General features: G+C 36.8%; 1 protein-coding gene across 2 annotated transcripts; it reads right to left on the reverse strand.

Moving 5' to 3' along the window:
- Positions 1–451: 451 nt before the first annotated feature.
- Positions 452–16,127, reverse strand: LOC139166805 (interleukin-5 receptor subunit alpha-like). Of its 2 annotated transcripts, none has more exons than XM_070750893.1 (10): positions 16,038–16,127; positions 13,814–13,927; positions 9,412–9,553; positions 9,146–9,318; positions 7,321–7,445; positions 5,023–5,049; positions 4,090–4,213; positions 2,621–2,714; positions 1,883–1,961; positions 452–587 (listed from the first exon to the last, which is right to left on the reverse strand). In XM_070750893.1, exons 2-10 carry the CDS (start codon positions 13,896–13,898, stop codon positions 507–509), a joined length of 930 nt encoding a protein of 309 aa, XP_070606994.1. In that variant the 5' UTR covers positions 13,899–13,927; positions 16,038–16,127; the 3' UTR covers positions 452–506. The 2 variants fall into 2 exon arrangements, with proteins under 2 accessions (XP_070606994.1, XP_070606995.1); XM_070750894.1 differs by lacking the exon at positions 16,038–16,127 and adding an exon at positions 14,337–14,410.
- Between the last annotated feature and the right edge of the window lie 618 nt (positions 16,128–16,745).

The following is a 16,745-nucleotide window of genomic DNA, read 5'->3' on the forward strand; positions in this document are numbered from 1 at the left end:
TTTATTATCAGAGCCATGTCTGGATTTGTTGCCGTGAATACCAACACGACATCAGTAATTTTTTAGGTTAAAGTTCATTTTCACAACCTCACACCCACAAGTGCATCACATATACCAATCCAGGGAAGGGAATGCTGGCTTCTTTCCTTGTTCAGTCGATCTAGGGCTCTGCACAATGAATGTGCCAATCTCCCTCTCTCTCTCTGTCTCTCACTCCTCCCATATCCCTATCGCTGTTACTGTCAGGTGGCCTGACAGCTTATTTACTTTCACATCCCGCTTAGTTCAGCCCTCCGCAAAAGTCCCAAGTTTCTCATGTGACACCTTGTAAAAATTAATTGCTTTAGCTCTAGCTTGACGGCCTCTAGTATCAGATTGTTATCTTAAATCCCACTGTCTGAATTTATATGAATATATTCATATTTTGAAATAAATGAATAAGACACACACACAGTGAGAAGTGTTCTTTTACTATTAGGGTTGGGGTTTTTGAAGTGGACAATGCTTCATACTTTTGGAGAGACAGCAGTCATTTCTTCAACCACTGTTATTGATTCACCTGCTATTGGTACTGGGGTCACCCACTTCTAAGAAAAAAGAAAGAAAATATCCTTGCATTAATTCCTAGCCATCACAGTTGTTCAATTTTCATTTCTACATCACAGCTCATTGCAAATACACATAACAAAACCCTTATTTTTTCACTGCATATAAATTAGTATTTCAACAGAGAACCAGGATGGTGAGGGGGTGGTGAAGCTTTGGACTGGCATGGTGGAGGCCCAGGTTTTAGCCCACCATCAGCCATGAAAACAATTCAGCTATTCACTGCAAGCATAACTTATCTATATAGATGTTGGGTTGGAAGTAGAAAGAGAGAGCAGGTATATGCCCTCCTTGAATTTTTTGCCATTTTCCAAAACACTTGGAGATTCAGGACAAAACACTCCTCTTAGGGAGAGCAATTCTATGGCTTTAGACTATACAGGGGAAAAAAATCTATATACTGTATTTTCCGGAGTATAAGATGCACCTTAGTTTTGGGGGAGGAAAATAGGGAAAAGAATCTGCTTACTGTACCGGGTATTCATCCGGCTAGTGTTCTTAGTCTAGTCAGCTTCAGCACATTATTTTATCCCCTGGTTAAGGGGTTAATTTTTTTTATTCTGAGAGTAATAATGAAGAGCTTGCAAACCAGTAAGAGCTGGGAACATTATTAGCACTTTGAAAGAAACAGTCTGAGCAAGTAGAGCAAAGGAAAAAATCTGCTTGGAAAAGATTAGGGCTTGGAAAAGATTCTTCTTCCCAGAGAGTAACAATGAAAGAGCTTGCCAGCTAGTAAGAGCTGGGAACATCGTTAGCACCTGGTTAGGGTTGGAAAGAAACTTACTCGGAGCAAGTTAGAGCAACGAAAAAAAAACCTGTAAAGACTTAGGGTTTGGAAAACATTCTTCTCAGAGAAACAATGAAAGAGCCTGCAAGGTAAGAGCTGGGAAGATCATTAGCAGCTAGTTAGGGCTGAAAAAAAAGCTACATTTAGAGTATAAGACGCACCCTAATTATCAGCTTCTTTTAGGGAGGAAGCAGGTGTGTCTTATACACTGAACATACGGTACTTGATAACTGAGTTTCCGGAACTAATATATCTTCAAAACAACAATTCTGTTAAGGTAGATTCATAATGGAAAAGGTCATTCTTAGATTTGGTCCTGAGTCATTTTTGATGCTAAAGATTCATAGCTAAAAGTACATTCCTATTCTTAATTGACACAAAAGAATGACAGAACTAATTATTAAGCAGCATTAAAATTATAAAGTAGCTATGAGTTATTCATGTATACATAAAATGCTTTATAGATTATTTAGCATATTTTGAGCCCACCTCCACATTCTTCTCATGTTGCCACATTATATCTTTTGGTTGGGGAACTGGATCAGTAAGTTTTTCCCATATATGGTTCCTGTACAAAGAAAGATTTGGAACATTATCCCAGATTCTTCTCTTGAAATAACTTATAGATGCCTGAAAATGTGCAACAGGATTGACACAACATATTTTTAAAAATATAAGACAAGTAATTCTGTGTGTTTAATTCTGTCAACCTTACAGAGTCTGAGAGCAGAACAAAAAACTCTAGAAAAACCAATAAGTGCATCAAGCCATCTTACAAAACTAGATGCAGAAATAAGCATAGATTTCCGATAGATTCTGTCCCTTAAAGTACAAAAAGCATTCTTTTGAACCTTTATTAACCCAATTGCACCAAAAGAAAAGAAAGAATAAACATGCAGTAGATTACTTTAAAGGGGACGCTGTGGCTCAGTGGCTAAGATGCTGAGCTTGTTGATCAGAAAGATTGGCAGTTTGGCGGTTCAAATATCTAGCGCCATGTAACAGAGTGAGCTCCCATAGGCTGCTATGCCAACTTAGAAGTTCAGAACCATGTAAAAATGCAAGTAGAAAAATAGAAACTACCTTAGTGGGAAAGTAACAGTGTTGCATGCGCCTTTGGCATTTAGTCATGCTGGCTGCATGACTACATGAATTCTTTAAAAGACTAGATTTATCAACTGCTAGGACAAAAAGTCTGCATAACAATGAAAAATAATTAAATTTTACCTTTTACAAATCAAAGTCAAAAGCACAATTATGACTATGGTTCCGATGGCAGCAAAGACTATAGGCAGTGTAGGGAATGTATCAGGATCAGTACCTAAAACAATAGTAGGCTTTAGTAGGCTTATAATGATTTATTTAAAAAAAGATTCAGATCCACATGATTATTATAGAGCAATGAAGAAAGCAGCATTCAGAGTTATTTTTTTTTCAGTGGAAAAAATAGAAAAAGCCAAAAGATTCCCTTGATCCTCTATGTACCATTATTTCAATATGGATTATTTGTTTGTTTGCTTGTTTGTTTTAGTTTTTCCAGCATGTATTACATAACAGGTAAAAGTATAAACATGGACATGAACACATGAAATGAATACAAATAAATGTGGATAGTAGTCCCCTTACATGCCTCTTAGGAATGGGGTGAGGTCCACAGTAGACAGTTTAAGGTTGAAGGTTTTTTTTTAAATTATTATTTTATGAAGTAATTAAAAAGTATGGAAAGGAGTTTTAGGATGTAAGGGGAAGTAAGAAGGAAGGAGAGAAAGGAGAGATAGGAGAAGGGAAACTAGGAAGGAAGGGAGAGATAGATGAGGAGGAGAAAGGAAGGGGAAAGAGGGAAGAGGGGATAGAAGGAGTAGTAAATAGAGGTGGAATAGCCACCTGAGATGGAAAGAGGAGAGAGAAAAACTTGGGACAGACTGAGCATTATAGGTTAAAGTTGTTTTATAAATTTAGGTTACTGCTTGTTAGAGATAATATATGATTATTGTTATATAATTAAGGTATATGTATGGTTGCAATGGTGGAGAAAAATAAAAAATCTTTGGGGGGGGAAAGAATTCATGGGGGACTAGAATTAGTTCTCTTGTGGCAACACAAGGACTACAAACTGATGATGTGTTTTAGTCTGCCTTCCAGCTGTGCTTTCTCTCTTGTACAATTACATTCTGTGACCCAGTTAAGATATAATGAACTAAATCTAAATTTAATAAGTTATTATACATTTTATCAACTAGTTATTTTGAGTCTCTCAAATCTATGTTTTGTGCATTTTGATATCTTAGTGAAAAACAATGATTACTGCCAAATGACGCACGGTAGCGGGATAGGTTGTTATTATGTTCTTTTAAAAAAACTTTAAATTGGAATTTTATTCACATAAACATATTTAAATTGTAATAACTTCCTTATTACAAGTCTTCAACATAGTAACAGAAATGGGAGAGGGGGTGTTCTGTTTGGAGAATTTAATTTTTTCAAAGATTGCATTAAAAGCAGAACTCACAGTCTGAGATTCTGAAAACTTTAAGTTAAGTCCCACAATTTTTTTAAACTTTGGGGAATTACCTCAATATATAAACATAATCTTATTTTTCAGTGATCATTTTGATATGAGGAAGCTTTTAACCATCAATTGATTATTATCCTGTTAGCATCAAGAAGGAAAAATAATGAAAGAAAAAATAAATTACCAAACTCAATAGGTTCACTCCATTCTCCATTCTTCTTTGAAATTGGACAGCCAAGGCGTTTAAGTGCACGAATTCTCAAGATATATTTTGCAGGCTTTGTGAAATTGTATGTTTTTTCCATTACCTGAAAAGAAAATATTTATCTACCAGTACTTAAATTTTTGCTTCATGAAATAACAATGCTCAGTATAAAAATGCAAGGGTTTTCTGTTTTTCTCCCAATTGAATAGACAAAAAGTAATCTCAATATTCATCTCTAAAAACATTCATTAGACCAATAATTAAAGTGTAGATTTAGAATATCTTTCACTTTCCAGGTTTAAGCTGTAAATTTTCCTAATTTAGCAGCACATATTCATACATTCCAAGAAATGCTATACAAACAAAGAATGACACTTCACTGCTCTGCTTGTGGAGAATAATTTTTATTTTTATTTTAAACTAACGGTAGAAGACTCTGGATTATTTCCAAAACTTAGAAGTCTGACACCTAAGGGACCTGATGGTTCCTTTTTATACAGTATATGATTTTCTTGGATTAAACTTGGTTCCTTCTGTATGAAAAACATAATATCTCCTTTTTTGTATGAAGAAAATAATTGATATTAAGTATACATTATCCTGACCACCTAACTTTAAGACCTGTATGTCTATTTTTCTCTTCCTTAGCAACAGCTTTCAATGAAATTTCTTGGAGTATGATCTTTTATATTAGTGTTATTCTGACTATTTTTATTTATTAAAAAAATCATTTTTCTGATGAAAAATGAAATTCTGCCCAACTCTTTTTAACAGAAATTCTTTTCATATTTAGAGTTCCAGGAAAAATTTCAACAGTATTTTACATTTTGGATCAAATCTGAATAGTAATAACAAATCTAGACAGAATGAGATAATGAAACAAATGGCAATTTATTAGATGACAACACTTACAGGAATGGTGGTATTCCTGCGTTCATCCTTGAAAATAAAGGGAGAAAATAAAATAGTTACAATAATTGATAATTTTGTCCTTTTCTAAACTGGAATATGTTTCCCACAGTCAGTTGTTTATAATAATTATAATAATGATTAAACCGTGTAGGGAGCAGAACTTGTTGGGAAGGAAGAGTATGTATTAATTTCCCTTTACACACTTTTATTTATGATATATTACAGGCAACATTTCTTTGGTGACGTTCCTACATTTAATTTCTGAACCAATTATCATCTCTTCTTGCAGCCCATTTGGAGCTATGCTTGCTGACTGAATTATGTACTCATTTCCGGGACTGCCTTCTGCTGCATGAGTCCCAGTGACCAGAAAGCCCCCACAGAGTCGGCCTTCTCCAGGTCCCATCAACTAGACAATGTCGTTTGACGGGACATAGGGGAAGAGCCTTTTCTGTGGGGACCCCCACCCTCTTCGCCTTCCGTAAAAGTTTAAACACCTATCTGTGCTGCCCAGCTTGGGGTCATTAGATCCTAGCCCCATGGCCAATGAGTATAGTATGTCTTGCTGTGTGAATGGGAATGAATTGTTTTAAATGTTATTACAGTTTTTAAAGTTTTTTACCTATATTAATTGGATTTTTAGATATGTATATTGTTTATTGTTTTCATATCTTGTGAGCTGCCCTAAGTCCTCAGAGAGGGGTGGCATACAAATCCAATAAATAAATAATAAACATTCTATGGATAATCTTTGACTTACAACAGTTCATTAAGTGGTCCTTCAAAATTGCAACACCACTGAAAAAAGTGACTTGTGGCTATTTTTAACACTTAAAAATAGTGTTTAACACTTCTAATATCCCCATGGTCACATGATCAAAATGCAAACTCTTGGTAACCGACTCATATTTCTGGTGGTTGTAAAGTTCCAGGGTCATGTAATCATCTTTTGCAACCTCCTGACAAGCAAAGTCAATGGGAAAGCCAGATTCTCTTAACAACTATGTTATCAACTTGAACAACTGCAGTGATTCACTTAACAACTGTGGCCAAAAAGGTTGTAAAATGAGGCAAAATTCACAACAACTGTCTCACTTAGCAGCAACAGAAACAGAAATGTTAGTCTTAATTGTGGTTGTAAATCAAGGACTATCTGTGCTAGAAAAGCATTAGCCATTTGCTCCAGGCTCTTCTCCCTTTGCTAACTATACAACTGAAAAGAAAAAAAAATGTTTCTGGTCTTTGATGTGTTGTAGGCCCAGTAGCATTTATTTTGCTTCAGGTCATTTATTTTTTGAGCAGACTTTCATTTTTTTCCTCCTAAATATTGCAACTCTTTTATTATAATTCCTTCTCATGTTAAAGTATGCAAACAGGCTTGCTACCTGGTGATAATCCTATTCTGATGAGCATTTTTACCTTTCTGCATCATCTCTTGCATCAAGTTAACCTATACATGTAGGCAGTGAAGGGCTACCAAAATTTTGACTACCACACTGTGGGCGTGGCTTATGCAGGGTGCCCTGCATTTTCTTTCAACATCTTTCAGTGCAAATTGGGTGCTCTGGGGTGGAGCTCCATTTTCACTATCCCACTGGGTCCCCCCCATCTGGGCAGTATCCCACCCCTGCATGTAGGCAACCATATTTGATGTATACATTAGCACCATCTTTCTCCTTTAGCAAATGTTAAAAAAAGATAACACAATATGGAAATGAAAGCTAAATAGATGGATTACAATACTGAAATTAGAGCTGAAATGAATCAAGCCAAATGAAAGAGATACACTCTGACAGAGTTTCTGTGCATCCAAAGAAAACTCTTCAACACACAAAATATTTCAGTCCGAATCACATATTACTTCTAGTTGCTTTGCATAGCCTAGTTGGCAATCAATACGGTTCTAAAACAAGCCTCCTTGTTAGTACTAGAGTGATTAATATTCCCAACTTACTTTGGCAATGGAATGAGTTTATTTTATAGCTAAGAGTGCCTGGTGGGTAGAAAAGCCCACCTATTGCATAGGGCTCAATCTTTTCTTCACCATGGATCCCACTGGCCTAGGATATTTGGAACCATAAGAGTCCCTTAATCCAACTATTTCTGGAGTTTTCACCCTGTTTTATTCTTGTACAGATATGTATGAAACTATGAAATAGCACTCCTATATTCTTTAAATTCATGACAATCTGGCAATCTTTTCAAAATTTGAAATATTTATTTTCCTATAGATGTCATTTTCAAGTCTAAAAATTGACATTAGGTTAGCAAGGAAATTTTTCACTTGTTGGTTCTTACTTTCATTTGGTACACAAAGCATCGACTACCAAGTTTACGAGAGTCTGGAGGAGGTTCCCACTGGACTCTATAATATAATGGTGATTTATAATCCACAGTAATATTTTGAGGAGGTCGAAACAGTTCTGGAATGAAATAACAAACATTATAAGTAACAATTAAAGACCTAGGAAATCATATACATATGGACAAATATAAGCAATGAAATACTTTAAGAAGAGAAGAGATAAACAAATTGAGCACAGTTTCTGTAGCTCAGATTTGGTAGATATACTGTTTGGTTTTCTTCTTCTTCTTCTTTTTTTCAGCCTCTAGATCAGTGATGGCGAACCTTTTTGGGTTCGCGTGTCAAAAAGTGATGGGTGGGTGCTAGCATGAGTGATGTGCCCACACCAGTGTTCCCTCTAATTTTTTTGGGGGGGTGGGCGGAAAAGTATAGTGTCTGAGCGGCAGTCCCTTCGGGACTGGGCGGCACAGAAATAATAAATAAATAAACAAACAAACAAACAAATAAATAAATAAAAAACCAACCCTGTTTTGCCTCAGAGAATTTCAAAATAAAATACTGTACTGTGTGTCTATAACAGGGAGCTCATAATAGGGCAACTTTTATCAATATCAAAATGCCACTTAAATAGTTGAGCTAGTTTCAAACTAGATTTTGATTTATTTTCTCTCTTCCTTACTCCCATTCTTTTTCTTTCTCTTTTCCTTCCTCTCTTTTTTCTATCTGTTTCTCTCTCTTCCTCTCCTCCTCTCTCTCTCTTTCCCTCTCACTCTTTCCCTCTCGGCTTCTGGGCAGGTTTGGAAAACTCTGAGTTGATGATGATTTTTAAGTGAGCCATGGCTCACTGCTCAGCTTAGAGGGAACTATGGCCCACACCTCTTCCCTCCCCCCCGGCGCATGCACAAACACACTGCTGCCTCCCCCGCATGCGCACAACCATTCTGAAGCTTGGTAGGTGAAAAAAAACACCAAATGCATATACCATTCCCGGAACCTTTGTGGGCTGGGAAGCATCAGGATAAGAACCTATGGAGCTGTGCCAGCCTCCAGGATGGTGTGGGGGGTGGGTGGGTGGGAGAGGAAGAAAGTGCTCCTGCCTGAAGAGCCAGTGGTTGAGTGTGCCAGACAATCTCCCAGTACTGGCCAGAGCACCTTCTTCCTTATCCTGCTGTCTCCTGCTTTCTTTTTCTCTTTCTCTCCCCAGCCCAGAGCCCCCACCATCCCAGAGGCCGGGGCAGCTCCACAGATTCTCACCCTATGTACCCTGCCTCTGTGCAGGCAGCAGCACATTTTAAAATGCTGCCACAGCAGCCAAGAGGAACGTCCCAGTCACACATGGGGTGCATATAGCCACCAGGCGCTTACGGGCAGGCTCCGGGCAGGAACGTCTTTTAAAGTGAGTGGGGGGAGCCAAGCAAAGGAAACAGAGCCAAAGTGGCTTGCTCTTATTCTTCTGGCCAGGAGCTGGTCTTTCTGCAGCAGGCACTCTTTTGGCCAGAAGAGAGAGAGTAAGCGAGAGGCGGTTACAGTTTGACACCCTTGCTTTAGATCAATGAAAATTAATATTTAAAATGAAATTCTTATTATTCTCACTTATTGCAAGCCAGAAGATGAATTAATACATATATTTTCTTCACAAAAGAAGACCCAAGACTATTTTTTAAAATGAAATTTTAGACCCTTACAGAAGGAAAGTGCCTTATAACCCAGTTACTGATACCAATAATTTGGCGTATATTATACGTGACCATCTTCATATTTCAAGATATCTATATAACATGCTTCTATTATTATTAGTTGTAAACAGATTTTTCTCACCTTTTTTAAAAAGTAGGAATTTATCAGCATATGACTGAATTGGAGATGCTATGCTTGATCCATTTACTGTAATATTCACATAATCTTTACTTGCTATCACATCAGGGAAGTAGCAACCAATGTGTCTTCCGAGCGTGTTACTTATATAATATGGACACTCATTATCTGTAGCCCTGTTTATACCGAAAGAATTTTATTTAAATTCCAATGAAACACAATATATTTTCAAGAAGATTTTTTTAGTTTATTAAATTAAAATGCATTACTTGTCATATGCTAAGTACATAAAATATTGGGTGTCTGGAGGAGCATTTTTGCCAGCATTCCAAGTACAATTCATAGTTGAATTCTTAAATGTATATGAGCGAACAATACAGTCAAAGTTTTCAACAGATGTTCCATTCATATCTAGAAATAGGTAAAAATTGAGAAGTTAAATATTCAAGGCAATATGTTATCTTATATAAGGATCAATATAAGCTTCAAACTTTCAGTTAACTCCATTAAAAAATCTGTCATTTTTCTATTTGTCTCTTGATTGATTGATTGAAGATGAAATTTCCAAACTATGCAAGATTATGATTTCTTACATGACCAACACTTTAAATTGCACCCGGAAACCAATCAGTAGCCAATGCAGCTCTGCAGTTAGGACTGCAGTAAAAACCATTGCAAAAAACCTGCCTTCCATTGAGAACTTGTATACTGCACAGGTCAGAAAGAGGGTTCACATCCTGAATATAAACGGTTTCAACTTCCCCCCTTAGGAGATTTGTATATCATAACAACGCAATACAAAAACAGTTTCTTCCTCTTGTGCCATCACTCTGATGAACATCTAATGATCACAGTGCTATCTTATGTCAAAGGATATTTACTCAGGTAGTATGGCTGTATTACTACCATATTATCCTTCTCATCTTTTCCACTACCTTATTCTATAGGTATTTTATGATTATATTACATTGTTGTTTGTATGTACACAAAGAGACAAATTCTTTGTGTGTTTAAACATACTTGGCAAATAAAATACTCTATTCTCTTCTGTTCTAAAACTACATTGAGAGTTCTAGTGAATTGATCTATCTAATATTGGCAGACATCTTACATAGCTATTGGGGAATAGTTATGTAAAAGAAACAGGGACAATACAACTTTTCAGGGATGCGACCTTAACTTTAGGGCCAGATCAAGCCAGATTAATATTAAGGCAAAGGATTTTGAATATAGAAGGCCAAACAGAAACCACTGCTTTTTCTCACAATATAACAACCAAATTCTAATGCCTAAGCAGTTTCACATTTATATTATATCACAATATCCAAAATCAGTAGATCTTCATCTGCAGTGTGATTTAATATTCTTCCCATAGCTGTTTTGGAAGCAAAATATAGGAGAACCTCATATGAAACTTGACTGTACTCAGTGATGGGCCTTGCCCACGCCCCCTATGGGAGGGGAATGCTCTGGTAGCGGAAATGGAGCTGCACTGTGCACACAGCTCCATTATTGGCCACCGTGTATGCTCCATGCTCTTGCCGTGTGGCCTGCTCTTTCTGCCCTCCCGCGCTGCAGGGATCTCTCAGTGCACGTGGTGATGGCACCCCGGGAAGTCATGGCCTTCGGAAGAGAGGCCTGCGGCACAGAGCAGGACGCGCAGCCAGAGCTCAGGGCCACCTGGCTTGCGGACCACATGCCATCTTCTCAGCATGGTCCCTTCATGAGCAAAGTGGAGGACACCCCAAAAGTTAGGGGATGGGGCTGGCGGGCTGCGAACAGTAGAGCCACTGCGAGCAGCAGGGTAGGGAGGCATGAGCAGCGGAGCCACTGTGAGTGGCAGTGTGTGTGCAGTCTGCAGGAAGCAAAGCCGCTGCGAATGGCAGGGTGAGGGGAGGACACCGGAGGAGGTAACTTACCTTATTTTCATCCTGTTTTGCTTCTGCGCAATATTTAAACAAAGAGTCTTAGATGTTAATGCACAAGCTGATATTGAGGCACTTGCTAAGTCAGGTCACTGAAATGGCCAGCCAAGAACAAATATCCTTTTAACTAGAAAAATATCTGACAATGGGTTTGACCCAATACCATAGAACAGCTCTCACTAGAGCAAGATTTGAGCAGTTAGATTCTATGGTTAAATACGGACGATTCTACCAAGTACCATATTTTGACATAATAATAATAATAATAATAATAATAATAATAATAATAATAATAATAATAATAATAATAATAATAATAATTATTATTATTATTATTATTATTATTATTATTATTATTATTATTATTATTATTTATTAGATTTGTATGCCACCCCTCTCCGAAGACTCGGAGCAACAGTCATACCATCCAATTAAAAACAGTCATACCATCCAATTAAACCATACATAAAATGGAACAGCTAAGGGTCAGTTATGTCCCCAAGCCTGGCGGCATAGGTAGGTTTTCAGTAATTTGCGAAAGGCAAGGAGGGTGAGGGCAGTCCTAATCTCTGGGGGGAGTTGATTCCAGAGGGCCAGGGCTGCCACAGAGAAGGCTCTTCTCCTAGGGCCCACCAGACGACATTGTTTTGTCGACAGGACCCAGAGAAGGCCAACTCTGTGGGACCTGATCGGTCGCTGGGATTCGTGCGGCAGAAGGCGGTCCCAAAGGTATTATGGTCCGATGCCATGTAGGGCTTTATAGGTCATAACCAACGCTTTGAATTGTGACCGGAAACTGATCGGCAGCCAGTGCAGGCCGCGGAGTGTTGATGAGACATGGACATATCTAGGAAAGCCATGATAGCTCTTGCAGCCGCATTCTGCACGATCTGAAGTTTCTGAACACTTTTCAAAGGTAGCCCCATGTAGAGTGTGTTACAGTAGTCGAACCTCAAGGTGATGAAGGCATGAGTGACTGTGAGCAATGACTCCCGGTCCAAATAGGGCCACAACTGGTGCACCAAGCGAACCTGGGCAAACGCCCTCCTCACCACAGCTGAAAGATGGTGCTCTAATGTTAGCTGTGAATCGAGGAGGATGCTCAAGTTGTGGACCCTTTCTGAGGGGATCAATAACTCTCCCCCCCTCAGAAATAGAAGACATTGCACGTGTTCTACTCAATTGTAAATTATACTCCTCTGTAAGACCTCAGTATTTACAGCCTCTACTTGACAAAATCACACATTGGGACTGTAATAAACAACTATCTTACTTTCTTCAGGGTACAAATATATATGTAGTTTCTAGAACTGTTAAGTTTATAGTCAGGGCTGTCCAGATGAGATCACATTTTATAGAACATATTGGGGTGGCATGCAAAGGAGATGAATTCACTCAAGAATATTTTATACGTATCTTACATTTGTTTAATTTTAACCTTTGCATGAGTTATATTTTAGCTTATTATACTGCGTTCTAACTCATTTATTTAAATTTCATTTATTTTATCTAATTTATTGTATTTTAACCAGTTTACACTGCTGAATAGTGTTTATGATGAGTCACAGTTTTATGATGGCCGACGTGGTTGCTATTTTTGCTTTGATATGGTCAATTGACTAATCAAATAAAATTGAATTGACATTGATTGCTTCTGCATATGCACGTAAGCAAAAAAAGCCAAAAATGGGCAAAATCTCACATGCTCAAGCATCCTCACGTGAGATTCGACTTCTGCACATGCACAGGAAGATGAATCTCGTGGCAGGAGTGTGCATGCATGCCGGGAGCAAGCAAGTGCGTGTGCCAGGATCACACACAAGCTTGCGCCAGGAGCACGAACACACTCGCACCAGGAGCCCACACATGCTTGTGCTGCATTCCGGGAGTGCTGGCCGATGGTGACACTGCCCCTCTGCCGTGAGTGCCATAGAAACCTCAGATCATTTTTTTCTTGGCTGACATTTCTACAGGGATGTTTGCCAACTGTTAATTATCCTTTTTAAAGATTTCTATGGCTCTCAGATACTTGTTACTTGCATTTGTCAGGAAATCAGAACAACTCAATTCCTTTAAAAATAGCAAGAAATCGTTACATTATGTGTAAGCTTCACTCAAAAATGCTTGCCAACAGTTTTTGTTGTGTATTAAGCATTTGAATCTTAGCAAGCTGCTTACACCACGGTCCGCTTCACAGAGTGGTAAAATAGAGATCCCTGATTGGCTCAACCAGCCAGCAGCCTCTATTTAAAGAGAGCCAGCTGGCCTTTTGCTGGACTAAAGAGCTGTTAATGACACTACTGTCTCCAGCCTCTTCAGTAGAGAACTTAACTGTTTTGATATTAGGGCTTAACTTTGGAGGTTTTTTGGGGGGGTCAATGACTAAAATAAGGTTTCTGCCTGTTCTACTAATTAAATTTTCTAAATATAAATATAAAGGGAGAAGAATCTACAGCTTTCTCATCTAGCCAGGGTGGATCCTATACAAAAAATGTTAAATTTATTTGATAAAATTTTCCTCTTATTTTGTACACATTTTTTCTTTTTTTGTTGTTGCCAGTGTTGAATGTTTGCTTTTGCTTTTGTTTTGTTCATTTTTCTGTTTTCTGTTTTACTTTTTATGATAAAACAATAAATAATATTATAAAAAAGAAAAATGGTTAACAATTCTGTCCCCTCTCCTTTTTTTAAGGATAAAATTGCAATGTAAAATAACTTGAAAATCATCTTGAAAGAACATATTTACCTTCCTCCTTTGGAAAAGTGACATGTAATGTAGACCAGAACACAATGAGCCAGCTCATGTGACTAAATCTCAAAATGGTTACCATTTTATTTTCTGTATATGCAGGAAAGAGTTCTAGAATGGAAGAAATTAGCTGTTTATTTGTAAAAAGTTTCAACGTCTATACTTTGTTTAATTACTTTGTTAAATATTGCCTAAAAATGCAATGTTTTAATCAATCCAAATGGACAACAGGTCATAATATCTTTCAAAGCATTTGATAATGAAACATAGTTTTAATTATACCAGCAGTTCCAAAAATTATATGACCCCACTATTTTATAATGTGACAAAATGTGATGTAACTACCTTAAAATGACTCCTCCCCCCAGCTGTTAACAAAGCTTTGATAACAGCTGATAAATAAATGCTACTTTTGATTTCTGAACTTTTAATGTTTCATGTCTTCAAAAAAATTAAATGGGAAGAAAGAAGGAATTGGAAAAGGCTAGCCAGGGGATTGAATTCAACAATAGAAACTGACCTGCAAGCTTCCAGTTTGGTTAAAAGTCCGTTGTCCTATTTAATTTTTCTTTTTACTTTCAGCTGCTTTTTATACTTTCTGGATCATCTAGTTTTAAAATTTGCTGTCTTTTTTCTCCATATCAGTGAAATGAGATTTATTAGCAGATTAATAAAGCTAGGGAACCCTTCAGATAGTTGTCATTTAGTTACCTTCTACATTTCTAAAAGTACAATGCGGGATAGTCAGATAAATGCTACCCTGATTTACTTTCCGAGACTGAAACCCCAAATTACAGAAATTCTGTTTGGAACTTTTTATATCCCTTCCTCCTATTTCCATAAGAAAAAAGAGGGTATCCTTAGCTGCATAATTCTTCAAATAGGTATCCTGTCTTACAATAATATCCATTATATATTTGAATCAGTCTCAAGGGATGAATAAGTATTTACATTCACTATGAGCTATTCACAAATATATGACTATAGGATTGCAAAATTAAAGCATAGTTTGTTCAAAGAGTTTACTTCCAAGCAAAAATGCATGGGATTTTAAGTAACATTGGCAGCAAAGGATATATTAATGGAATACATACTTGGAACCCCCTTAAATTAATAAAAATATTTTGCAACATATATACATATTCTTAAATAACACAACTGCAGAAAATTCAGGAACTCTTTGGTGTTAATTCATTTCTTAATTCTGACAAATATAGCAAACAATAAATATAATATGTCTAATAAGAAATGGAAAAATGTTCTACTTACCACCTAATATTTGAAAATAACTATACTAAGGTAACAGTCATATGATACACATAATTTACTGTTATGGTTTCTTTTGAATAAAGTATATATAAATAATAAAGTATAGATTCAGTCATGTACATGCAGCATTGGAGAAGGTAACATTTATAATATGATAGCCTTTGAAGTAAAGAGGAAAGATAGGGGAGTCTGTATGTTTAAGGGAGAACAGTTTTTCAATGGATGGAAAAAAGAATATCAGGGCCATTAAGATTGTCAGAAAGATAGATGTATGCATGTGTATATTATAATGAGAGGGATTTGGGAGGTCTAGAAATCCCAGATTACTTTAGATGATAAGGAAATGAGAACTATTTTTTTACGGGACTGCCTCTGACCTCATGCCTCATTGCACCTAGTAAGGGCCCACAGCAATGTCGGTTGGCGGGACCTTGGAGAAGAGCCTTCTCTGTGTGGCTCAGCACCTATGGAATCAACTGCCCACAGAGTTTCACACCATCTCCTCCCTATCGGTTTTCCGGAAAGCCATTAATACCTGGCTTTTCCGGCAGCCCTGGAATTAGATTGATTGCTGTGTATGTATGCTTCTTTTGAGGATATTATTTTATTGTTTTATTATATTACTGATTTTATTGTATATTTTGATTGTATTTTAGTATTATTGTATTAATCCCACTTGTTAGCCACTCTGAATCCGCTTCAGAATGAGCGGCATATAAATACAATATATAAATAAAATAAATAAATAAACTACAGTTGGTTGAGGTATGATAGCTTTCAATTACCATGCTAGTGAAATGGCAAGAAAGTGTAGCAAAGCTTTAGACCATGAAGACAGTCTAACCATTAGGCTTACAGTTAAGTAATAGGTTTTGGTGTAAATTTACCTGAAATACTGTATCTACTTATCTGCTATCATCTAATTATCTTCTGGATAGAGAGTTTTACTTACCTTATTATCTTATCAGGCCTCAAGGAAAATGTTGTTTGAGGAGAATTGCAAGAACACAGTTGTAGAGAATACAGATTTTTGTTCTCAGAATCAATGTTTCACGTCATTAAGTTCCTGTTTAGAAATTAAAGGGAAGTTGATTAAAGTTAGGTCTTCAAACAAACAAAATTCTTTTTTTTTGTGGGATATGGAGTTGTATCTATAAATGATCCAAGACTGAGGAAGACACATACCACTGACTATCCGTTCCCTTATATTTAGTTCATAAGCAAGATAGGAACACTCTAATGACAAAATGTGGAGGTCACAAAAGTTTTAATGTTTTCAGTAACCCATTCAATTAAACCAACAAATGTGCTATATTACCCACATTAAACTGATTGTTACAACATTATTTACTTTTAAAAATCTCTATCATGGAAGGTCTCACTGCGCAAAAAGAAAACAAAAGATTCAGAATGTGACAGTCAAAAAAACATTTCAGGGAAATGTGATATTTATAATTGCTTCATCAAGAATACACATTTCCTCTTTTCAGAGTTCCTATTTTCTCAGCGCTTCAGCTAAAAAAGAAAAAAGAGCTTGTGCTCTGCGATGGTCTATTGTTAACATATAATTATGATCAAAATTTGGAATGGAAATAGGCTTCAATTTGTTAACTTTCTTTGGCCTAAAAAAAAGAAAGAATAAAAGGAGATACATAATAAC

This window comes from Erythrolamprus reginae, chromosome 4 (assembly GCF_031021105.1).
Source record: "Erythrolamprus reginae isolate rEryReg1 chromosome 4, rEryReg1.hap1, whole genome shotgun sequence".
NCBI classification, from domain to species: domain Eukaryota; kingdom Metazoa; phylum Chordata; class Lepidosauria; order Squamata; family Dipsadidae; genus Erythrolamprus; species Erythrolamprus reginae.

Excerpts from the sequence above, each read along its gene's own strand:
- LOC139166805 (XM_070750893.1), bottom strand. The coding sequence starts at position 13,898 with ATGGTAACCATTTTGAGATTTAGTCACATGAGCTGGCTCATTGTGTTC. Across the intron at positions 5,050-7,320 it reads GCTTTGTGTACCAAATGAAA|GATGAACGCAGGAATACCAC; the intron begins GTAAGAACCAAC and ends TTTATTTTCAAG. Across the intron at positions 2,715-4,089 it reads GAGTGAACCTATTGAGTTTG|GTACTGATCCTGATACATTC; the intron begins GTAATTTATTTT and ends CTATTGTTTTAG.